Below are 24,169 nucleotides of genomic sequence, written 5' to 3' on the forward strand. Positions count from 1 at the left end.
AGATAAAATGAATGATTCCAAATACTTAAATGACCTCGTGGAATCCACGGAAGCATTCAGCACTCTTTCTATTTAGAATAAGAAAGCACGAAACTTTCTATCTACAAAACTAAAGGTTATAATCCATATTTTTGGACCAAATTTGAGAATATTTTTCAAGTTTGGTGTCTTATAGGTTCATAATAATTGGTTTGGAATAATAACAAACCTATCAATAAGTCTATAAAATCCCGAGAATCAGTTAGATTGATCAATTATATGGCTATTTTGGAAATATGTTGCACGCACTAGCTAGAACTGAAGAGATTGTTCATTTCACCAACTTGGTTGGTTCCTATTAAGGTGTTGGGCATCCTTTATTGAGTCATTACGATGCACTGGTTGTTCTTGTCCATATTGATGTACACCCACCAGGACACCAGTCACCACAATACTATTGTTCATCCTGTGTGAAAGTATCCAAAAAAGAGTCTTATATGTAACTTCATGTTTAGGCCAGCTTGGTTATTGGACGAGTTGGGTGTAGATCGATAGTTGGTGTGGATTGATAACAAGTTGGGTCAAAAAAGGGTCATTTTGTATATTACAAAGCAATGCAGGCCGCGGGTTAATAGTGGGTTGATGCTAGTCGAACACATGGGCGAACCAAACCAGCCGGTCCAAGATTATTAAACACCCTAGTTACCACACCCATCAATCTTGATACTATTATTAGAAACCATGTCACCATGTGTACAATAGCGGTAAAGGCAATAGCTTTATCCCTAAATCCCCTCCACACCCAAAACCCCGAAAACTAGGCATTACGCTTACTAAACATTTCCTTTTGCAAGACAAAGTATCATTTGCTAATCTTCTAATCACTGTTACATATAAACATTTTTATTTTTCCCCTCAACTTGATAACTAACTTCATAAATAGTCAAGAATCCTTTCAATTTAATATAACTATTTCTCATTAGTCAAGTAAGCTTTGGCTAAATGTCAAATTAAAGAAATACCCCTTTTCTTCCTTCATGTTAAAGTGATTCCAATATTATGTAAAATGCAAAAAGCTGCACCATGGATTAACAATCAAACAAAAGGTCGGTCCATTTTATATTTACACTTCAGATACATAGAAATTTAATTTTCTGATTTTAAAGCTTATTCTTGTATGATAATTGCATGTGTATGTAATATGACTTCAACTCTTCAAGGAATATATTTAACTTTTGACCCAACAATTAATGAAAATAATAAATTAATATTAATTATGAATTCATCAAGCTTGAGTTCCTACACTTCCTAGTTCTTACACTTCTATAAAAGCAGTTGTTTGTTTTAGGATATATCATCATCAGCCCTTGAATATTAGTAATTATAACTTAATCATAAGTATAACTTACAATATTCATTAGTGCTATAATCAACTAATTAAGAAAAATGGGTTTGCCCAATATGATTTATCTTGGGTTCTTTGTTTTGTTTTTGGCTATCATGGCCGAGGCAGCAAGTACTCCACCAGGAATCGCTAAAAATCCTTCAAGAGCGTCGTGTAATAAAAAGGAGTACAAGATGTGCTACAACTTAGAGCATGTTTGTCCTAAATTTTGTCCTGATAGTTGTGAAGTAGATTGTGCTTCATGTAAGCCAATTTGTTCTTCTACTTCAACAAGTGAACATCATTCACCTTCGGGATCATCTTCTGCAGCATCATCCGCTGCTTCATCTGCAGCATCATCTGCTGCATCATCTGCAGCATCATCTGCAGCATCATCTGCTTCTTCATCGGCAACATCATCAGCATCATCAGCAGCTGCAGCTGCTGCTGCAGCTGCCGCTGCTGCATCTTCTGGTTCTTCCTCCTCTTCCTCCTCCCCCTCTTCATCATCATCTGGTGGAGGAAAAAAGAACTCTCATACATCATATTACCCAACACCATCAACTCCTAAGGCACCAACACCTTCTCCTTCTACTCCATCATCGCCTTCAAAGCCTACTCCCTCGACATCTTCTCCTCCTTCCTCTAATGCTGGCTACAGAAAGAGAGCTAAATGTAACAACAAGAAGTACGGACAATGTTATAACCAAGAGCATGTATGCCCTGCTAATTGCCCTACTTCATGTCAAGTCGATTGTGTCACTTGCAAGCCTGTCTGCAGTAAGTTTTTTTTTTTTTTTTTAATTTACTAAACAATATTACATTTACACTGCATACACCAATTTTGAACCCAAATGTTAGAAATTTTTTTAATTACTCTACATTGTCATTGGTTTAACTCTTACTCTGTATTAAATTAGCCACTAATTGTATGTTTGTGTACAACGTAGACTGTGACTATCCAGGAGCCGTATGTCAAGACCCTCGCTTCATAGGAGGAGACGGTATCACCTTCTACTTCCATGGAAAGAAGGACAAAGACTTTTGCCTAGTGACCGACCCCAACCTCCACATCAACGGACACTTCATCGGTAAAAGAAATGCAAACATGGGACGTGACTTTACATGGGTTCAATCCATTGGAGTCCTCTTCGACAACCATCGTCTCTTCTTAGGCGCTAAGAAGACCTCCGTATGGGATGATGCCAATGACCGCCTTTCCTTGGCCTTCAACGGGGAGCCAATATACCTAGAAGAAACCGAAGGCTCTCAATGGTCATCCACCTCCACTCCTTTAGTCACCATAACAAGAACAAGTAAGACCAACGAACTTATCGTTGAAGTCCAAGGAAAACTCAAGGTCACGGCTAAGGTTGTACCTATTACCGACGAAGACTCTAGGGTGCACAACTATGGTGTCACTGATGAGGATCGGTTTGCTCATCTTGATCTCGGGTTCAAGTTTCTATCATTAACCGGAAAGGTTGATGGTGTGCTAGGGAAAACTTATGCAAATGATTACGTGAGTCGAGTTAATACTCGTGTATCAATGCCGGTTATGGGAGGAGAAAGGGAGTATGCTAGTAGTAGCATTTTCGCCACGGATTGTTTGGCTTCAAGGTTTGTTGGTGCTCAAGAAGAGACTTCATTGCCAACCATGGAGCTTGCTAGCATGAACTGTGGTAGTGGGATGAATGGACGTGGGGTTGTTTGCAAGAGATAACTCAAAGTATTATTTCCATATATGTGATGGAAATGTATAAGTAATAAGATTTATTTATTTACTTACTCATATAATAAAGTACATAAGTATATGTACAAGGTTGAATGTCCTAAAGAATATTCAGCATTTTATAGTATGGTTGATATATGATTGAGAATTTGGGATATATTTGTAACAAAATGTGTTCAAATACGAAGTATACGTTTTTAGTAAAAATAATTAATACGTACATTGTACTACTAAGTTGTTCTTTTTTTTTTTTTTTTTTTTGGACAAAAGAACTAGGAAAAAACTAATATTGAGAATACAACAACTGCCTACGACGAGCACACCCAGCCAACCAATGAGCTGGTGAAACCCAAGGCCGAGGAACTTTCCGAATCTGTCACACCCATACATTTTTATGCCAATTGCATAAAAAATGATTAGCTTTACAACTATAAGTATATATCAGAATATCACCTATACATTTTTTTTTTTAATTTTTTTGGAAAAAAGAACCTCCAGCATTATATTAAGTTAATCAATTTTCGCCAACTATAAGATGTTGTGGGAAAACGGGCCCATACAAATGTACTCCAAAGTACCGTAGGTATCTCATCTAGCAATTATATGAGCTACAGTATTACATACTCTTTTCACATTGAGCACTACTAAAATAGTCAAATAGTGAGCTATATATCTAGACAATATCATTATTAAGGATAATGATGTCCTTTTTGCGCGAAAATGGTATGGATTAAACAAATAAGAAAGTCCATCCATCTTCTCCCTATAATACTACTTATTTCTCTTGTACAAAATTTAAAATATATTGTTTTTATGATCTTTTCAAATCATTCTTCATTATAACTCATTTTAAAAAAAAATGTTTTTCGTTCGAAACAAAAGAATGACGGTAAAAAATCATCACTTAAGTACTCGAAATAAGTGCATGTCTCCTAATGACCAACCGAAGTCTTATATTCTTCTTTCTTCTTCTCTAAACTTTTGTTCTTCAGTCAAAAGTCAAGTGAGATTTTTCCATAGTCAAGCTGAACATCTGAGCCATTGTTCTCGTTCTTGTTCCTTCCATTAATGCTACAGTGAGTGAGAACATTTATTGAGCATTTTTTGTTGGTGCAAAGTCCTAGAGCTGATAAAATTCAGCCCGGCCCAGCCCCTCCAAACGGGCTGATTTGTTGGCCTTGGTCCGGCCCGGTCGATCATCTAATCACCTCTATGCAAAGAGTTCAAACAGGAAGATGGTGTATGTAGATGGAATAGAATTCGAGCTTTAGATATCAAGACTCGAGACTTTAACCAACTAATCTAATTGACATCCATACTTGTTTAAAGATGAAGTACTTAACATTACCATGTCAGAGCAAACGCGGCAATGGCCTCTATTGAGCTCTATAAATAGGTAAAATAGCCAAATTGCCTATCCCAATCACAAGTGAAACAAAACTGAAATATTCATAATTACAGTTAAATTTTTTTTATTGCAAAGTTAATTCTCTAAATTTTCCTCCTCTGTTTCATCCCCTATCCAAGATACAACCACCAAGAGTCACCATGGCGCCACTTACACCGCCATGACTGTCATTCTGATTACCAAATACCACCCCCTTCCCCTCATTCAATAAACATTATAACACTCCCAAAGCATGCCAAATTACAACCAAAATTTCTTAGAAATCTTGTAGGTCTTCATTACCTACATGGTTGCATCCTAGAATGACCGAAATCATGTAAAATTTTCCTACCCCAGTTATTCAAAGTGTGTAACAAGATCTTAACTCTGCATTCAGCATGTCAAGCTCACTAAACTCTACATTCCTATGCCCTTCTAGCCCAAATCAAACACAATCCACATCACCTCTTGCCAAGAAACACATCCCTGAGCACCAAGAAATACCGCCTTTTTCTCCCTCAATGACCTCAAACCTTGAGCTCCTATCTTCAGTGACATGCTCAGAAACCGAAAGCTCAATCCATCAAAAGAAAAGGCACAGGAAGAGAAGGGTATGGAAACCCAAAGGCTTTCTGGCACAGATGGTGCACAAAGGATCTCAAACTCTTGAAGAGACAAGCCACTGTATGTCCCAAGTAGATGATCAAAAGAAGGATGGGAAGAATTTAATTATTGTGCAAGCTCTCTTACCTGTCGATACAGCAAAGATCTTTGATCTAAATAAACCCCCTCCAGCAGAGTTTGAAGAGCCGGAAACACTTTCTCTAACGCTAAAACACTAAAGTTGCAGCCTTGCAAGTTGGCTACCCCCCACCCCTTCGCATTAAGTGTATTGCCTTTAATCCTTTTCCAGATAAACAATATACGAGTATGATGTAGAATTGTAGCACCTTAACTAAATCCTTAAAAACTTTGCTTTTATCTAACATAAGCTAAATATGTTAACAATACAAATTCTGCTTCCTTAGAATTTCAGAACAATGCAAGGGTTTCCTTTACCATCAAAGAGAAACTCGTTGCCTACTTTTCTGTTCATTAGCGGAATTTACTTATTCATCAACAAGTAACAGGCAGAAAGTTTTCTTATGACTTATAACATCAGGTTCAGATAGCTTAAAGGAAATACAGGGGAATTGGAAACTGTATGCTTTATGTAACCTTTATTACTCTACCATTAGTATACATCTTATGCCTTGTGATCGTTATAGGTTATACAATTATACCTAACAAAGCACACAAAGAAAAAAAAGAAATTGATGAGAGAACGAGGCACCTTGCAGTATGTTGAAGAATATCTAGTATCAAATAACAGCATTAACAGATTCGGCAACAGGATGCCAGAATCTATTGAAAAACCACATTGAATCTGCTTTCACAGAGGAACCATCTTGGTTACGGTGCCAACTATAGTAAGCATGAGTCCGATTCTTAATGTCAAGAATGGCATGTCCGAAGCTGGCTTCTCGAAAAGCTGAGTAGAATGGCTGTGGTTCTGTCATACTGCAGATTTATATATTAGATGTTAGGGCCATTATTAAGAGGGGAGAAAATAAGGAATGGTATTTGATTCATAAACACAATAAATTGGTGTAGTTGTCTTACTTCGTTGCTAAACCTTCTAGATTTCCTCCATCTCCTATTGTTATGTAAACAGGAGCAGATTGGTCTTCAACTGGTCTGCATTCTCCATTGACAATGGTGTATCCAATATTCGATACACGTCTCTGCATTTCATTTCAGAAGTTAAAATTATGAAAGGCAGACTACTAAATTCATTTCTATCAGTTGGGTTTGTTCTTTTGCCTAAATAATTAATTCAGGGAAAATAAGGCCTAATCAGAAGGGAAAAAAATTGAGTTAAGGATCAATAATTAGTTTAGGTACGTTCAAATTAGTTCAGACAAGGGTTAATGCAATAGTAAGTTCAAATAAGGGACTTCCGGTTTACAAAAATGAAGACTTAGGGAAGTGAAGACATATCGAACTTACTGATCTCTCATAAGCATGAACATGACCAGCAAAGACGATATCAACTTTGTATTGGACAAACCAGGGCTCATACATGACTCTCATCGACTCTCCTTCCATGTAATGGTAATTGTAGCTATTGTACCAAGGAGAATGCACCAGAACAATCAACCAAGGAGTCTCATTCCTGTTAACCTTTGGTAACTCCTCCTCAAGCCATTTATACTGCGGGGTGTACTTTCCTGCAAAGGAGTAATCACAGTTATAATAATTAGAAAGTAAACTGCCGATAGAAAGAGTTGTTCTATTCTCCAAACACAAAGAGTCATAAAACAAGCAAGGCTTTATATATCAAACATGATGCTTGAAGTTTGATGGTCATTGTAACTATGCGAGAACTGAGAAGTTTTAAAATGCAGAGTGACACTGTCCAAGCATTAGTTTGAAAATTCGGGAGCAATACCAAAACTTATATTCCCAAATTTTTTTACAGAACAATCAATATGTTTCCATATTTTAGATGATTATTATTTAAAACCAATAAGCTTCAAACATTTAAGAACTATCCTTAAAACAGACTCATCAACTTCTCAGTTCTCAAGCTGCTAGATCACGTAAATAAAAGCCAAAGTTCTCAATATTCTTGTGTACTTTTTACTTTTATAAGGAGATTAAGGACTTTACCATATGCGGAGTATGATGATAGAACGATTATGTAAGCAGGGCCTCTCTTGATTGAGTACCAGAACGGAGCTGTACTGTTTGATGCTTTGTAAGGTGTGGGATATCTGTTCTTAAATGGTTTGAAAGGCTTTGTTTCACCCTGTTACAACATAGCTGATAGTAAGTGTTTCTGTATAGCTTAGCAGTGTGCACACTGAAGATAAGTTAGAATATGGAAACTATATAGATGCAAGAAAACAGACTTCTAGAAGCTTAATTTGTTTAACTTAATTGGTTTTCCAAAGAATAAGTTTAAAGGAAACAAAGGTTGAAGTATATACAATTTCAGGAGCAAAATCAATCTCATGATTCCCTGCAGTCCAAATCCAGGGTTGGTAGGCGACGCTTCTCTCAACAAATCTAGCCCAAGAATCCCATCTGTTATTATCATGATTGGGATAATTATCTGCATATGAAAGATCCCCAACAAACAAAACAGTTTGCCCTTTGATCGGGTTTTGTTCATAATGTGTTAGAGTCGCGTTTGAATCATAACTTTGTCCTAGATCACCTGCAAAAATGACTCACACTAATTGGATCAGGGTAAGGAACTTCAGACATATATCATGTACAAAAGGCAATCATATTGCTCATTACTCTAAACAAATCGAGGAAGTATTAGCCATTCTCAAAGATCCATGAATACCGAAAGTCTAAAATAGTTACCTACCTATAAGACCAAAAGCGTAACGAACATCAGGACCAACTTTAGGCGGAGTCTTGAACCAGAATGTTCTTGGGGTTTGTCCAACACCTACTTCATAGTAATATTTAGTGTCATACTGCAAAACATTCCAAAAACAATATGCTAATTAATTAATGTTCTAATTTAATGTACTAATACTCCATAACACTCCATGTCTGATATAAAAAATGCATGTACAGATTGACAACAAGGATATTTTACAAACAGGTAAACTACACCAAAAACGACACGAAAATTGTTCTATTGGACCAATTTGTACGTTTTGGACCATAGTTTGTGGGGATTAGCGAATTAGGTAACACTATTAATAATTGAAGACACTCAACATTAAAATATCACACCAATTTCTAATACTTTAGAACTGAATTAAAAAAACAGGTTCAAAATCTAACCTCCAAATTTTTTAGGGTACAGTGATGAATATACCCAGAAGTATAATTATGATACTTGTACTTCGACATTTTGCCCTTAATAGTTTTCTTCTTTTCGCTATTCTTTTTCCAGTAAACCACCTCATTTGAACCTGGTTCCTCCATTGTTACCCATGAAACTATCATTGCTTTTCCTTCATGATCTCCTTGAGTAATATGAACCTTCACACACCATACAAAAACCAAAATATATTCAATTAATTTTCATAACTCAAAAAAAAGGAATGATTCTATCCCAAATTAAGACTATACCCATGATTCATTTGAGTGAAAAGATGCAAACTTCGGATTATAAATCAAATTTAACTAACAGCTAAATGGGTATTAATTTCATCATAAAATAAGCAATTATGTGAATGTAGGGACTCGGGGTGGTACACAAGACCTCGGATCAAATCTCGTCTACATCATTGCCCTCGGACTTTAATTATAACTACGAGTAATGATTAATGGAGAGAAAGAAAGAAAGAAACCTGTTGGGGAGCATTGTAGCCTGGAGGAACAGAGAAGACATCACTATCAAGAGGCATATCAATTGTTTTTTCCACTTTTCTGACAAAATTGCTTGTTTTTCCTCCATGACAAATCAGAGCTTGGTTTAAAATCAAACCCAGAATAACAAAAACCCATAAAATTGAACCAAATTGGGAGGAAGATTGCAATGGAGCCATTTCTATTCAATTTGAAATTTTGGAGAAAATAATCCCCAAAATTTAGTATTTTCCTCCCCTTTTATTAATTTCTTCTTATATTTATAGCATTTTTGCTTTCTTTGTGAATAGGAAAATATTGCTAGGAGAATATTCAAAGAGTATAAAATCGCATATAATGTGAATATGTGATTTATGTAATTGATTATTGGTTGATTAATATAATTAAAAAAGTTTTTCAAAAAAAAAAATATAATTAAAAAAGAAAAAAAAAAAGTATGGGTATCTTTCATGATTGTGAAAGTCAACTTTCGACTTTGAATAATGAGAATCTTGAGATTGCGTAGGGATGATAAGGTTTGGGCCGTTTTTATCAAAATATGCGAGTATTTTGCATTGCTTTTAGAAAAAGGCAACAGTTAATCAATTGATAAAGTTTGTAATCTTACAATGTTTTTTGGTTTGTTATTCTTTTATTTATTCCCACGATTTCGGCATTTGGTTTTCAAGACTTTCGAAACAAAGAAATGTTCCTTTAAATCTCTTTTGTGATCGTCTATATAAAAATTAATCAGAATCTAATAGTTGTAAATTATGTTGACACACATATTTTCATTTTGTCTTGAGAATTTTGATATACAAGTAGTTTTTTCTTATGTTCAAATAAGTTAATTGGGAACTTCTTGATTTCACATTATCTATTTCAAGGAATGTGTGGAGTCTAGCAAACGAACGTTCATCAATGGGCCTATTAGAAAACTATGCAAGATGGCCAGCCTGTAAAGCCCATTACAAATGAGTCTAGTCACAATTCACAAATCATGAAATCAATGATATCTATAATTTTTAACTGCAAAATTATGAACCTAAATCCAAATTGAACCTGAAATTAGGTGTTTTGATTTTGAACCAAAACTGATTTTGTACCATATTTTAAATTAATTCTACAATATAGGCATATAGCAATGCTCAACCACTTACTATATACGAAGTACATTATAATGAAAACACGTGATAACTCTAATGAGATATTTGTACATAAATTCTTGTCAAATCTAAGAGAGAGAACTAAAAAAAAAAAAAAAAAAAAAAAAAAAAAAACTTTACTCCGTATAATAAGAACAGATGAACAATATTAGAGTGTACTCTAATGCAATTTTTTTTAGAAACTTGACAAATATTTATCTCCTTTTTTTTTCCCTTTCTCAATCATCTTCCTCAGCAGTAGTAATGGCAATTACTTTCTTTCAAAAAAAAAAAGTAATGGCAATTACTAAAATATGTCCAAAAAAAATAAATGGCAATTACGTCTACAATTCACATATTTGATGCATGCACCACGTCTAGATTATCTATCAAACGTACGTGTAAACTTTCCTCGTTGTGGTATGCCAAGTTTCCAAAAACATTTCCTACAAAATAAAATTCCAAAAATATGCATACTTTATGTATTATAAATACACCCTTCATTCATTTATTTGCAAAAAACATCATAATACTCCTTTTCTATAATAAAAAACTAGCTAAATATTTGTTAAACACTCTTTATTTTTTACTTTAATTCAATTCAATTCCCTCTAAACTTTAGCTCTTCACTCTCGCAGAAAAACAACATGCCAATACCATCAGGAGGATTTGTTCCTCAACATCAGAAAGAGTACCCCGGAAACGCAACACCTTTTGTGCTAGCAACATGCATTGTCGCGGCCATGGGTGGTTTGATTTTTGGTTACGATATAGGAATTTCAGGTAATACACTACCGGACAATATATATTCCATCCGTCTCAAAATAAAGTATTGCATAAACGTGTCAGAAAAATAGCTATTGGTTAAAGTTACAATTACTCGTGTATTTCTAATGTGTTATTGTGTACGTTTTATTTTTGTTAGGGGGCGTGACATCTATGCCGTCGTTTCTAAAGGAATTTTTCCCATCAGTATACAAGAAAGAAGAGCTAGACACTTCAACAAACCAGTATTGCAAATTTAATAGTGAAACCGTTACATTATTTACTTCAACATTATATGTAACAGCTTTATTAGCTTCTTTGGTTGCTTCAACTGTGACAAGGAAATTGGGTAGAAGAAGATCCATGTTATTTGGAGGTCTTCTCTTTTGTTCTGGTGCTATCATCAATGCTTTTGCACAAAATGTAGCTATGCTGATTATTGGTCGCGCTCTTCTCGGTTTTGGTGTTGGATTTGCTAATCAGGTATTTAATTACTTAATTAAAAAACTAATTAATTACACATCTCAAGTTAGACAGTGCAGACGAGTACTTAAGTACTTGTTTATTTTATTCTAAGATGTCACGAATTGTTTATTTTATTCTAAGATGTCACCAAAAAGTTGTCATACTTCCTCCGTTTTTTAATAGTTGCAACACACTTTTTCACGGTATTTAAAGTATGTGGGGTTCATATGGGGTGAGTGGTTGTTAAGAGTGTAATCTAGTGGACCATGTGCTTTAAATAAGGAAAATATTATAGTTTTTCCTCAAAATAATCTAGTGTGTTCGTTGCAATTATTGTGACATTTCCATTTTAGGAAAGTGTTGCAAATATTAAAAAACAGAAGAAGTGTCTTATAATTTCTTATAGTATTTTTTAATTTGGTGTAGTATGTTAAGATTTTTTTTGAGGAAATAGTATGTTATGATCATATTGAAAAAAGTTGTTATATTTTATAATTTCATAGATTATATTTTAATTTGGTGTAGTATGTTATGATCATATTATTGATAAACATGCAACTAAGTCTTTTGCAGAGTATTCCAAGGAATTATATGTATTTGAACTATAAGTCTTTTTATAAATTTAATTAATTATAATCTTATAATTACATTATTACTAATTTATGCTTAATTTGTGTCATTGTGTGATCATGTGCATATAACAGTCAGTACCACTCTACTTAGCTGAGATGGCTCCATACAAGTACAGAGGAGCACTGAATATTGTCTTCCAACTCTCAATCACAATTGGCATATTAGTAGCCAATGTTGTCAACTATTTCTTTGCCAAAATTGATAACTGGGGTTGGAGGTTGAGCTTAGGAGGAGCCACAATCCCTGCTATGATCATCATTATCGGGTCCATCGTTCTCCCTGACACTCCAAACTCCTTGATTGAGCGAGGGATGTATGACAAGGCCATCGAGAACCTTAGGAGGATTCGAGGAATTAAAGAAGTAGACAAGGAGTTTAATGACTTGGTGGAAGCTAGTAAGGCCTCGAATAAGGTGGATCATCCTTGGAGAAACCTGGTTGAAAGAAAGTATAGGCCTCATTTTACAATGGCAATTGCAATTCCTTTCTTTCAGCAATTTACTGGTATCAATATCATCATGTTCTATGCCCCGGTCCTTTTCAAGACTATTGGATTTCAGGACAATGCTTCGCTAATGTCTGCTGTCATCACTGGTGCTTTCAATGTGTTGGCTACTTTTGTTTCCATCTATGGTGTTGATAAATGGGGGAGAAGGATCCTTTTTCTGCAAGGTGGGATTCAGATGTTCGTCTGTCAAGTAGTTGTCGCAATTTTTATAGGAGTTAAGTTTGGGGTGAGTGGCAACCCAGCAGCACAACTTCCCCAATGGTATGCAATGCTGATTGTGCTCTGCATATGCTTGTATGTCTGTGCTTTTGCTTGGTCATGGGGTCCACTCGCTTGGCTCGTGCCAAGTGAGATCTTCCCTTTGGAAATCCGTTCTGCAGCACAAAGTATCAATGTATCAGTCAACATGTTCTTCACTTTCGTCGTGGCTCAGGTCTTCCTCACCATGCTTTGCCACCTTAAGTTCGGCCTCTTCCTCTTCTTTGCCTTCTTCATCTTTGTTATGTCCGTGTTTATCTACTTCTTTCTACCCAAGACCAAGGGCATACCCATTGAAGAAATGAGCATTGTGTGGAAGAATCACTGGTTCTGGTGCCGCTTTCTCCCTGATAATGATGATAATGACCTTGAGATGGCCAAGAACAGGCAGCCTCCCAAGAGCATCAATTGAACCTTGTCCAACAGTATCCATTAAACTGACAGGAGAGTTTTATTTACTTCATTCATGCTAATATTTACTGCTTTGCTGCTTATTTCTTTATTTGTTGTTCATTACTGGCAGAATAAATTAGATTTTAAATTTTTGGTCCATGTAGTGTAATAGATTCATTACTAAGTACTGATATTCATATATTCAAGTATGTTTATTACTGATCAAATTTGCCAAGTGCAGTTTTTGTTTTTTGTTTTTGTTACTATAACTTCACAATAGCACCAAAACATATACTAGTATTTGTCAAAATTGGACAATACAATTCTCCAAATCTTCCTTACACTCTAAATTAAGCCAATTGTTTAATCTAACAAATTACTGAGCTCCTTGAAAGCATGAAAATTTCTGAACATAATTTGTTTTCTATTTGTATTGATGATTGTAAGGCATTCCCAAGTTAGAAATAGAAGCATAAAGCAGATCCAAAACAGTTGCATTACTTAGAATGTACTTTTGTAACTTGTTCCCATTGCCATTCACAATCATATTTGATATCACTCTACCTTCTTAAGCTTACCTAACAAATAACCTAGTACTCGAGAATCCCAACCCCGGTCATCTCATGTAAAGTATAGATTGATCAAAATTATGGAAGATTCATAGCAAGGATACATCATCCAAATGCTCAATAACAAAGGAAGGAAGAAGACTACAATTGCATAAAATGAGGATCACAACAGTATTTTAACCAACCCTTTTCTGATTGCTGCTATCAGAACTTGTAATATTATGTTTTAAAAGTGCAATTTTGTTTAGTAAATGATGTAAAATTAACATAGGAATAGTATGCACCAACAAAGCATTACTCTATGATACAAAATGGGAATACACAAGTTAATGAGATTATTCTGTGAAAAGAAAATAACTCTTTTCTGTTGTGATCAACATCAATTGTCAGAGGAACTGTCCTCAGGCATCCAGTATCTGTTGTGTAGCCACATGGAATCGGCTTGGACAGAGTAACCATCTTGGTTACGGTGCCAGCTGAAATGAGCATGAGTTCGGTTTTTTATATCAAATGTTCCGTGCCCAAAACTAGCCTCTCTGTAAGCTGAGTAACTTGGTTGGGGTTCAGTCATGCTGCAAGCAAAATAGGGCCAAATAAGTTCAATTTCTTTTCAGCACTTGACCAAAAAATATGAAGAATTATAGCCAAGAATTATTATAAGTTGAATTGATCTTACTTGGTTGCTAATCCTTCAATATTTCCTCCATCACCAATGGTTATGTATACTGGAGCAGAACGGTCCTTTACAGGGCTGCATAGGTTATTTGTGATGTTGAACGCGATATTAGACACTCGCTCCTGTGAAATGGAAAACATTTTAATTAGACCATAAAGATAGACTGTATGTATGTTCATGCTTTAATTGCGAAAAATTAGAGCATATTTGGAAGACTGTACTTACAGATCTTTCATATGCGTGCACATGACCAGCAAAGACCACGTCGACATTGTACTGCACTAACCAGGATTCATACATGACTCTCATGGTCTCCCCTTCCATATAATGGTAGTTGTAGCTGTTGTACCATGGCGAGTGCACCAAGACGATCAACCAAGGTGTTTCACTTCTGTTTACCTTAGGAAGCTCATTCTCAAGCCATTCATACTGAGGGGTGTATTTACCTAAATCAAAATTTCCAATTATTACAGTAAGGACTTTTTCCCTTTTGGATCTAATTTTTGGCAACATAATTGCTTTGATACTTTACCATATGCAGAATATGAGGACAAGACAATAATGTATGCTGAAGCTCTCTTGATTGAATACCATAAAGGAGAAGTGCTCTCTGAGGCCTTATACGGTACATGATATCGGTGTGTGTAAGGCTTGAAGGGCACTGTTTCATTCTGCAGAGGAAAATGCTGATAAAATTAGAATTTATGTACATGTTAGAGTGCTTTGTTTTTAAATGTTAAGAGTGCTTACAATTTCAGGGGCATAATCAAGTTCATGGTTTCCGGCAGTCCAAATCCATGGTTGATAAGCTGCACTCCTCTCAACAAATCTTCCCCAAGTGTCCCATCTCACATTGTCATGAAATGGGTAGTGATCAGCATAAGATAGGTCCCCAACAAAAAGAAGGGTCTTCCCTTTTGTTGGATTCATCTCATAATGTGTAAGCGTCGTGTTTGAGTCAAATGTTTGGCCGAGATCTCCTGCATAATTATTCAAAACAACAAAGAATGATCAAACTATTTCTAAAATCTATACAAACCATTTTAGTTCTTCTTTTGGAATTTTATTTGCCAGAATGAATTCAATTTCTTGCCTATGACACCAAAAGTGTATGGTACATCAGGACCAACTTCTGGTGGAGTCACAAACCAGAAAGTCCTTGCATATTTTCCAGCCCCAACTTTGTAATAGTATTTGGTATTGTACTGCAAATGTTTATATATTATACAAATTAATTTAGAAGAATCTCAATTATATTAAAAGTTCAGAACGAACAATAAACATAACAAACCAAGAACAAGGTAACTAACCTCCAAGTTTTCAATGGTACAGTGATGAATGTAACCAGAAGTGTAATTGTAGTACTTGTATTTGGTAACTATGCCTTCAGCCGTGTACTTATGTTGGCTGTTATTAGTCCAATACACCACTGAACTAGAATCTGCCGCGATTGGAGTAACCCACGACACAATCACACCCTTTCCATTATGATCTCCTTGTGTTATATGAACCTTCAAACAATACAACCCGAAAAAACAATCTCAACAACGGAGAAAAAAATACAGCATTGACCAAGAGCAAAACACCGAGCTCAATGCTGGTAGGAAGATATCAAGATAGGTACCTGTTGAGGAGCATTATGTCCTGGAGGTAGTCTAAAAACATCACTGTCAAGAGGCATATCAACAGATTTTTCGACTTTCCTGACGAAAGCACTTGATTTTCCTGCATTGCTAACCACTGCTACATTCAGAATTAATCCCAGAACCAAGAGAGCACCTGAGCAAGGACTAGGATATCTGTTCATCCCACCCATTTTGTATTGCATAAACTTTGAGGTACCACTGCAGACATATATATAGTTTCCAAAATGTATAATTAAAAATAATGAAATGGAAATTTAAATGTTGTTGAAATTGTTAATTAGCCAATAAATCAACTGGAATATCCATAAAAGTTGAGAATATACTCATTAAGAAAGATGAGTTTTGTCTGTATATACACTAATTAGTTGAATTTCCAAGAAGAATCATATCTGATGCCATCCGTTAAACTAGGATATGTGACAATAATTAAATTTCGTTGACCAATAAATTATTAAAAAGTTCCTAGTTTGGTGACAGTACTTTGTAGGACATTTCACATTATCTTTCTGATCAAAGAGCCTTTTAAATTACTTTTTTTTGGGTTTTCCTTTTACACTGTATCTGGGTAGCTTCCTTTCAGTCAATAGTTATTTGTCTTCCTACCTCCGGTTCGTATTATATGCAACTTGGATGTAGTCTCCATCCGAGAGCACGATACAGAATCTACAGGCATATAGAGAGGCAGATGACTCCTGCAGCTCAATATAGCATATATCTAATAATTTGCAATCACAAGTGTACTTCGAAATTGGTTAGACGTGCTTACCAAAATTTTATTGAGGTTGGGTGCAGAATTCGTAAGTTTTATCCACTGCGAATTAGTCAAAATTAACATGCAATTATTGTTTCACTGGGAGGCAACTTCGCAAGTTAAAAAAATGTGTAGCTCTAAGACCACTCTCACTCATGGGCAAAAAATAAAAATGCCACTCTCTCTCTACTCACTTTCTCACTCCTCTTTTCCATTTTTTCTTATGGGCATTTTATTTAAGAAGAGAGGAATAACCTAAGATTGGCACAAAAAATAACACGCACTATTAGATTTTATCAAGAAAACATTATTGATTTGTATCACTTCAGTATAATCAAACGCCCTCAAAGACAAATCATCATCCTGATTCAAACCAATGCCAAAATTGGCCAAGGCAAAATTCACTCGCGCTAAAGCTAAAATCTTTATCTAGCCCAAACATGGTGCAAAATTTTATCACAACAGAAGAGATCTAACGCTAATGAAATAACAGTAACAGATCACGGAAACAAATAAATCAGTATGCGAGGAAAATCTGAAGGCCACCCTCTATCACCCCAAAATTCAAACTATCACCATCACCCTCAGCTCCAATATAACAATAGCCAGCAACAGATCAAATGCTGCAACTTCTTGAGATTGCTGGCAAAAATTCCTGCAAAGATGCAATCAAATTACAGACTTCAGCTGGTGGGAACAAAATCAAAGATAAATGCAAAGGGCATCATTTAGAATGGAAAACGGCAAAAGGTTATTGGAGTATGCAAAATGTCTCAAGCCGATATAAATCTCGCATAGGGAGCAACTTTTTTACAATTCACTATCATACAAGGCAAAAGTCTGATTATACTGAAGTTACGGCATATCTGTCAGAAATTACGGCATTGGCAGGTTAACATTATTCATGATATATTGGTAATACGGAATGATTATTTTACAATATGAGACTTCAATAATATAAGTAAAAACATATTTTGTGTTGTGATTCAAGTCCACCAAACCAAAAAAAAAAAAAAAAAAAAAAAAGTTGTTTGACAGGAGAAACAAAGCAAAGCATTATTTAAATACAAAACAAAATAAACAGGGAGTAACACACGACTTTGGACGGAGTAAACAAAAAGATTATCATGAAACTAAGAGAGCTTCACGTTTTTCACAATGTTGAAAACCAGATTGCAAATAGCGTTTCCATCTATAAGCTTGCCATAATTCTCCTACAAAGACCCCAAATGGCGACAAACTCTGCCGAAAAAACAAAGACAGCATAGGAACATTCCTCCAAAACAGCAGAGCCTAAGTTTAGCCTCCAAAACCAGACCAAGGACAAGCACAGACACTGAGACAAAGTTGGACAACAGAACTAAGACTTACTAGAAAAGGCAGAAGAGCAAACCTGTGTGAGAGCCAAATCAATCATCCAGGTAATAATAAGTTCCTGCAGATTTCTGCTCCCTGTCCTTAGTGGACTCTAGCTTGTTAATCCTAGGTCGAAAATTAGTTGGATCCCTTCTGAATGTGATATCCAGATGCTGCAATTATTCCCAGGAAAAAAAAAAGTTACAAATTGCATCACTAGCATTAACAAAACAAAGTAAAAAACCACACCTAGCAGAAAGTCTTGCTACATCCCAACACTCCCAAAATAGGCCATCTGAGCATGACCCTCAACAACAAAAATCCATTTAAAACTTAATAATTCTTGTGAAATAATCCACAATGCTCAACAAGATAAAGCAAAAAGGAGTGATACTTACAGACAAGAAAAGATTCATTCCAGTCAGCAATGATTGGGGAGAATTTGCAACACAATCCACAGATGGCATTCCTTCATACACAATCACTCTGTCCGCTAGATATGTTGCCATTATAAAATCGTGTTCGACAACAAATGCAGTCTTCTTGGCATGGAGAATAAATCTTTTTATCACCTTTGAAGCAACAATACGCTGCTCAGAATCGAGGTACGCACTCGGTTCATCGATCAAATAGATATCTGCAGGCTGCATGAGTACAAAATGCTTAATGTAATAAGAAGAATCATTTCAATTACTAAAAGCCAAACAGAAGAATTAGTAGCCAATCATTCAATAATATTTCACCATGTATACATCATTATTATGCCCAAAGAACCTGCATACTAAAAAAAAGTTTCCACAACATATCCCACACATACATCACACAGTATCAACCAAGAAATGAGAAATTAGAAGCAAAAGACAGAAGAGACAGAGAGCAAGTGAGCCACACCAACAAATAGGTTTACCTTTCCTAAGCACAAAGCTAATGCAACTCTCTGCAATTCTCCACCAGATAGATTCACAACTTCCTGATCCATTAGCTGCTCAATCTGAAGAGGCTTCATAACATCTGAGATAAATTGGGGGTGAGTATATGAATCCCGTATCTTTTGATGTAATAGACTCCTCACACTATGTTGGAATTTTGGACTGATCTTCTGGGGCTTGTAAGAAACATTGAACTCAGGTATTTCCACATCAGAGCCTTCCACAGTATCAGGCTTCAGTAGACCAGCCTGAAATTTCAGAATTAAAAGTGGGTTAAGGATCCTAGACCACCAAAGATCTCATTTCCATAATAGCATATGGTTTCTTTTTTTTCCAATAACCAAAACCCAGAGTAAATATTTTCCAGGAAAATTTCAAACTATTCATCTCTTAATTAATGTAAGGAAAGAATACCAGCATACGAATAAATGTTGTCTTCCCCGTTCCATTTTCTCCCAGCATCACAATAATCTGTGAGTCAGTAAATTCACCTTCCATAACACGCAGTTTAAATCCACCCTGAGTTTTCGTCATTGTTGGGTATTTGTATCGAGCATATGTCTCAACTTCCTCAGCGTTATCTTGAGGTGTCTCAGCAACCTAAAGAATCACACATGAAATGACTTATAATGGTATGTAAAGAGCAGCTGAAAGTATGTAGTGTAGATGAAAGATTACCTTGAACGTAAGAGACTCAACCCGAAAACGAAGATTTTCTGTAGGTACAAATCCAGCCAAGAATATATTGATTCCTTCTCTAACAGAGAATGGTAGGGTGACAACTCCATATGCACCCGGTTTACCATACAAGCAGCAAATGAAGTCTGAAAGATAGTCTAAAACGCTAAGATCATGCTCCACGACAATAACATAGCTGAAACACACAAGTAAACAACACAAAAAGAGCTTTTCAATTACTTGTTCATCCAGTACAAGGCCCCTTACAAGGCTACAAATACGGTAAGAGAGAGATCAAATATGAATAAATACCTATTGGGTCTAAGCAATGATCTAACAACTTGAGCAGCTTTAAGCCTTTGTTTCACATCCAGATAACTTGAAGGCTCATCAAACATATAGATCTCAGCAGCCTGTATGGCAACAACTGCAATAGCAAACCTCTGCAGTTCACCACCAGACAGATCTCCAACATTACGATCCAGAACTTTATTCAGCTCCAGATCATCACAAAGTACAACCTTCATATCTCTCTCATCTTTCTGCTCAAGCACCTGTCCAACATTGCCCTGGACTGCCTTCGGAATATGGTCCACATACTGGGGCTTGATAATAGCCTATACATAGATATGCAAAATTAAAAAAGAAAAGAGGCAAAACTAAATAGACAAGAAGTGCTCCCACCTAATAACACATCCAAAAAAAAAAAAAAAAAGACACAGAAATCAAAATTACAAAAAATACTCGATGGTTAACTAGTAGTCACCATTTTCAGTAATAAAGGTAAGCAAGGGCTTAAAACTAAAAAGAGTAGCTACCTTCAAATTATCTTCCAATATGCGCGTAAAATAATTTTGCAGTTCAGATCCACGGAAGTATGTTAAGATTTCCTGCCAGTCAGGTGGATTCTGCAGAGAAAACACTAGCAGGTGAATAGGCAGAAGAGATCACGAAACAATCAACAAAAATTAGTGATATTGAGCATATTACATTGAACCTTCCCAAATTGGGCTTCAATTTGCCAGCTAAAACTTTGAGAGCAGTTGATTTCCCAATACCATTTGTTCCCACTAAACCAAGAACCTGCCCTGGCCTGGGGACAGGTAGCCTGTAATTGAATGTGTTCACCGTTTAAAACTGAAAGATCAGATGGAACATAAAATCAGTATGTTAGGACCCCAAACCAGCAAACCTGTGTAGCTTGAAAGTATTGGGGCCATAACGATGTGTTGTATCCTTTTCCAAATCTTTTGGAAGATTGATGATCTGAATTGCTTCAAAGGGACATTTCTGCATCCATGATTGAGACATAGAGTCAAAAAAAAAAAAAAGCAATAAGCAGCACACAATGTAATTGTGGTCTACATAAATATGAGCATATGTTTTTAATATGTATGGGTAAGTAAGAGGGAGCATAGATTATAGCTGACCTTGACACAAATACCACACCCAATGCACAGCTCCTCAGATATAAATGCGAGCTTTGCTGCTGGAGAAACCTCAATACATAGTTTCCCTGGGATGAAGGAAAACAAGTAATAAAGGTTTCATTACAGATCATATAACGTACCAAATCTATACATTAATAAGTGTATCCATCAATCAGTATGACATACATTTGACCTGCTTACATATAAGCTTTCACAAAGTACATGGCTTTTCTCCGTCATCATAGCTCATGAACCAAACTCACTTTCAGGGGAAGGGAGGGGGGGGGGGGGGGGGGCAGAACATTTAGAAAACCACTGCCCCCGTGATAAGGTCAGTAAATAAGTCTCTCAAGCAACATTGTCAAGTCAAAAATATATCAGAATAACCAGCAATCACCACCAAAAATATACCACAAAATCTATGTACAACAACAAATATAGATTTAAGCAAATCTCTCAGAATATTTAAAGCGGGTGAAGAAGCCAAAGTAACACTATTGCACCAGAATGATAAATCAAGTTATAATACAGAAAACAAGTGCACACCTGTCTTAACCACAGGACAGCTCTTTTTGCACTCCTGACGGCATTTTTTCGGCTTGCACCGATCAGAGCTCACAATTGCAATACGTGTCAGACGTTCTGACATCCTGCTACTTCTTGTTGTACTAAAAGGAAAACCACCCAATAAGCCTACGCCACTGAGAGATAGAGCAAGACAAGTGAATGACAATAATGGAAGTTACTACTAAGACGTGTAAAAATCTCCTAATTACACGAGATAAAGTGTAAGACTAGTCATAACTCTTAATTTTTGCAAGACAATAAACAAAAGTAACTCAATGTCAACCAGAAAACACAACAACCAAGTCAATAGAAAATGGGCTACAATTTAATAAACAATCCTTAGTCACGGAACAAAAATTAATTACAGCAACTAAAACAGGTTATGAATATGCATCCCTCTATATATTATGATATAAAATATAACACATTTAAAAACTCTAAAGAATGACATAAATTTGTTCTTCAATAATAACTACAATAGTAATCGAAAAACGAGTGAGGAGCCACAGATTCCACAGTTTCTCCACACAATACAATAACAGCACAAGTGATCAGACAGATCTTTATCGATGTTTTTCCACGAAACGATCACAATAGAAGAGTACAATTAGGAATAAAAAATAAATTTGTGATCACCGTGTTTGCCACTTTATAGCACGGCAAAAGCAACCGAATCCATTTTCATTGTTCTATCCTAACATTAAAGACATAAGTAACAAAATTTTACAAAACATTAGCAATCAAATTTGATTCAATTATCAAATTAGGCTCAAAATCACGTCAAATTTTTCTCAATTAAGAACATGAATAGCAATATTCTAGCAACGAAATCGAAATTTATAATCGTTCATACGTTCAAATTTTATAACTAATTGTTCAATAATCCACCTTCAAAGAACCCTAAATTGACTGTACTGAGAATTACATTGAAGATTAACACTTGATTCTGAAATTGAAATTAGATTATTACAAAAATAAATAGAAAAAAAAAATTAAGGTACCTCGGAAGCTACTTTAATGGAGGACAGAAAGCTCACAAGCATTTCAATGGAGAAGAAGGAGGGACTGAGGGAGGCGTGCAGCGAACACGCGAAAAAGCTCTAAAGGGGGAGAAAAGAAACGTAAGAGGGTTTCTTATCTTTTTTTTCTTTTTCTTTTTTTTTTTTTTTTTTTTTTATTATTATTATTATTACTATTATTTAGTAAAAATAAAAATAATTTACTTTTACTACTTTAAAATCCACTTTTTACTCCCTTAGGCACTTTTTTACTCCCTTAGGTGTTTCATGTTTGGTTGGAGGGATTGCCTAAAAAAAAAAAATGTTTGGTTAGAGGGATAGGAATAAAATAGATAAGGAGGGATGATAAAAATAAAGAATCGATAGGTGTGATTATCGATGCCTATCGAGCGAGTCGATCACGAGATGAGGAGGGGTGCTCAACTCAACTCGAAAACTTTTTATATGTTTTCAACTCGTGCTCACTAAAGTTTCGAGCAAATAAAACCTGCTCGACTCGTGCTCATTAAAGTTTCGAGTCGAGTAGCTCACAATCTGTTCATTAAAAATTTATAATTTAGGTCCTTCTGTTATTATACTTTTTATTATTTTTTGTTCAATTATATTGTTTTCCTTATTATATATAGATATTACTAAAAATTTACTCTTTTTTTTTATGATATAAGTGTTTCGATTTTTAAGGCTTAATAAGTGTCAAATTTGTTTAAAGATAGTAACTTTATTTGCAAATTCTATATTAATAATATATTATCGAGTTGCTCACGAGCTTATTGAGTCGAGTTAGAGCTTGCTCAACTCGTGCTCGTTAATATCTCGAGTCGAGCGTTGACCGAGTCGAGTACGAGTTGCTCGCGACCTGCTCAACTCAATTGGCACCCCTGTGTGTGATAAGGACTAATAATTCTTATCCCATGATTGGTAGTATGAGAAATAAGATAAGTAATAAAATTATTAAAATACCCTTTTACCAACTTCTACCTTTTCCTTATCCTTTCAATTTCATTAATGACTTAGGTCCTTTTCATGGACGATGGAGGTATTGGGACAACATTTATTTTTTTTATTTTTTTTGGTGTTTGGAGAGCCACAAGGGTGGGGGTGAGAATTGATCCTAGGATCTCCTCGAATCGGGAGGGAAGCTCTAACCACTTGAGCTATCCCTCACTCTCAGGGACAACATTATTGAATACCCATAGAATTTGAATTTCTATGTTTGAAATACTTATGTTTCCGAAACAAAGATTTAGAATTTGAAATCCATTATTTCAATTACAGAAACTCAATTTAACTATTTGAAATGAATTCCTTGTTTCCAAACACAACCTAAGGGTAATTTGGCATTTTTAGCCTATTTCTCATTTCTTTTTCTTATATCACCCCCTTAGTTATAGAAATGGAGGGATAAAGGGTGTTTTTATCCCTATCCTCATTTGCTACGAATTGTTAGAGCTTCCCTCTGGATATGAGTAGGGTTGTTCATCGGTCCAAGATCGGACCGAAAATTAAATTTTTTAAAACCGAACACCGGACCGATTAAGCT

At 35.6% G+C, this 24,169-nt stretch overlaps 5 protein-coding genes across 7 annotated transcripts; 2 read left to right on the plus strand and 3 right to left on the minus strand.

Annotated features, from left to right (window-relative positions):
• Nucleotides 1–2,170: 2,170 nt before the first annotated feature.
• LOC145560256 (uncharacterized) lies at nucleotides 2,171–3,643 on the plus strand. The gene has a single exon (XM_081621512.1). It carries the CDS (start codon nucleotides 2,295–2,297, stop codon nucleotides 3,084–3,086), a length of 792 nt encoding a protein of 263 aa, XP_081477638.1. The 5' UTR covers nucleotides 2,171–2,294; the 3' UTR covers nucleotides 3,087–3,643.
• Nucleotides 3,644–5,512: 1,869 nt separating this feature from the next.
• On the minus strand, nucleotides 5,513–9,211 carry LOC145560257 (purple acid phosphatase 2-like). Its single transcript, XM_081621514.1, has 8 exons — nucleotides 8,844–9,211; nucleotides 8,332–8,532; nucleotides 7,904–8,015; nucleotides 7,515–7,744; nucleotides 7,195–7,333; nucleotides 6,532–6,752; nucleotides 6,145–6,266; nucleotides 5,513–6,042 (listed from the first exon to the last, which is right to left on the minus strand). The coding sequence occupies exons 1-8, from the start codon at nucleotides 9,039–9,041 to the stop codon at nucleotides 5,844–5,846; spliced, it is 1,422 nt and encodes a 473-aa protein (XP_081477640.1). The 5' UTR covers nucleotides 9,042–9,211; the 3' UTR covers nucleotides 5,513–5,843.
• Nucleotides 9,212–10,633: 1,422 nt separating this feature from the next.
• On the plus strand, nucleotides 10,634–13,027 carry LOC145558870 (sugar transport protein 1-like). The gene is made up of 3 exons (XM_081620225.1): nucleotides 10,634–10,769; nucleotides 10,912–11,234; nucleotides 11,921–13,027. The coding sequence occupies exons 1-3, from the start codon at nucleotides 10,634–10,636 to the stop codon at nucleotides 13,025–13,027; spliced, it is 1,566 nt and encodes a 521-aa protein (XP_081476351.1).
• A 682-nt stretch (nucleotides 13,028–13,709) lies between these two features.
• LOC145558871 (purple acid phosphatase 2-like) lies at nucleotides 13,710–16,792 on the minus strand. Of its 2 annotated transcripts, XM_081620227.1 has the most exons (10): nucleotides 16,666–16,792; nucleotides 16,503–16,562; nucleotides 15,878–16,097; nucleotides 15,564–15,764; nucleotides 15,347–15,458; nucleotides 15,004–15,233; nucleotides 14,786–14,924; nucleotides 14,479–14,699; nucleotides 14,254–14,375; nucleotides 13,710–14,149 (listed from the first exon to the last, which is right to left on the minus strand). In XM_081620227.1, the coding sequence occupies exons 3-10, from the start codon at nucleotides 16,079–16,081 to the stop codon at nucleotides 13,957–13,959; spliced, it is 1,422 nt and encodes a 473-aa protein (XP_081476353.1). In that variant the 5' UTR covers nucleotides 16,082–16,097; nucleotides 16,503–16,562; nucleotides 16,666–16,792; the 3' UTR covers nucleotides 13,710–13,956. The 2 variants fall into 2 exon arrangements, with proteins under 2 accessions (XP_081476353.1, XP_081476352.1); XM_081620226.1 differs by having other exon boundaries at nucleotides 16,503–16,792.
• A 204-nt stretch (nucleotides 16,793–16,996) lies between these two features.
• Nucleotides 16,997–22,752, minus strand: LOC145558869 (ABC transporter E family member 2). Of its 2 annotated transcripts, none has more exons than XM_081620222.1 (13): nucleotides 22,612–22,752; nucleotides 21,590–21,744; nucleotides 21,044–21,129; nucleotides 20,806–20,903; nucleotides 20,604–20,721; nucleotides 20,432–20,521; nucleotides 19,926–20,230; nucleotides 19,614–19,809; nucleotides 19,350–19,535; nucleotides 18,914–19,183; nucleotides 18,405–18,650; nucleotides 18,044–18,179; nucleotides 16,997–17,305 (listed from the first exon to the last, which is right to left on the minus strand). In XM_081620222.1, exons 2-12 carry the CDS (start codon nucleotides 21,690–21,692, stop codon nucleotides 18,060–18,062), a joined length of 1,818 nt encoding a protein of 605 aa, XP_081476348.1. In that variant the 5' UTR covers nucleotides 21,693–21,744; nucleotides 22,612–22,752; the 3' UTR covers nucleotides 16,997–17,305; nucleotides 18,044–18,059. The 2 variants fall into 2 exon arrangements, with proteins under 2 accessions (XP_081476348.1, XP_081476349.1); XM_081620223.1 differs by having other exon boundaries at nucleotides 18,022–18,179.
• Nucleotides 22,753–24,169: the final 1,417 nt, after the last annotated feature.

Source organism: Chenopodium album, chromosome 9 (genome assembly GCF_948465745.1).
Source record: "Chenopodium album chromosome 9, dcCheAlbu1.1, whole genome shotgun sequence".
Classification (NCBI taxonomy): domain Eukaryota; kingdom Viridiplantae; phylum Streptophyta; class Magnoliopsida; order Caryophyllales; family Amaranthaceae; genus Chenopodium; species Chenopodium album.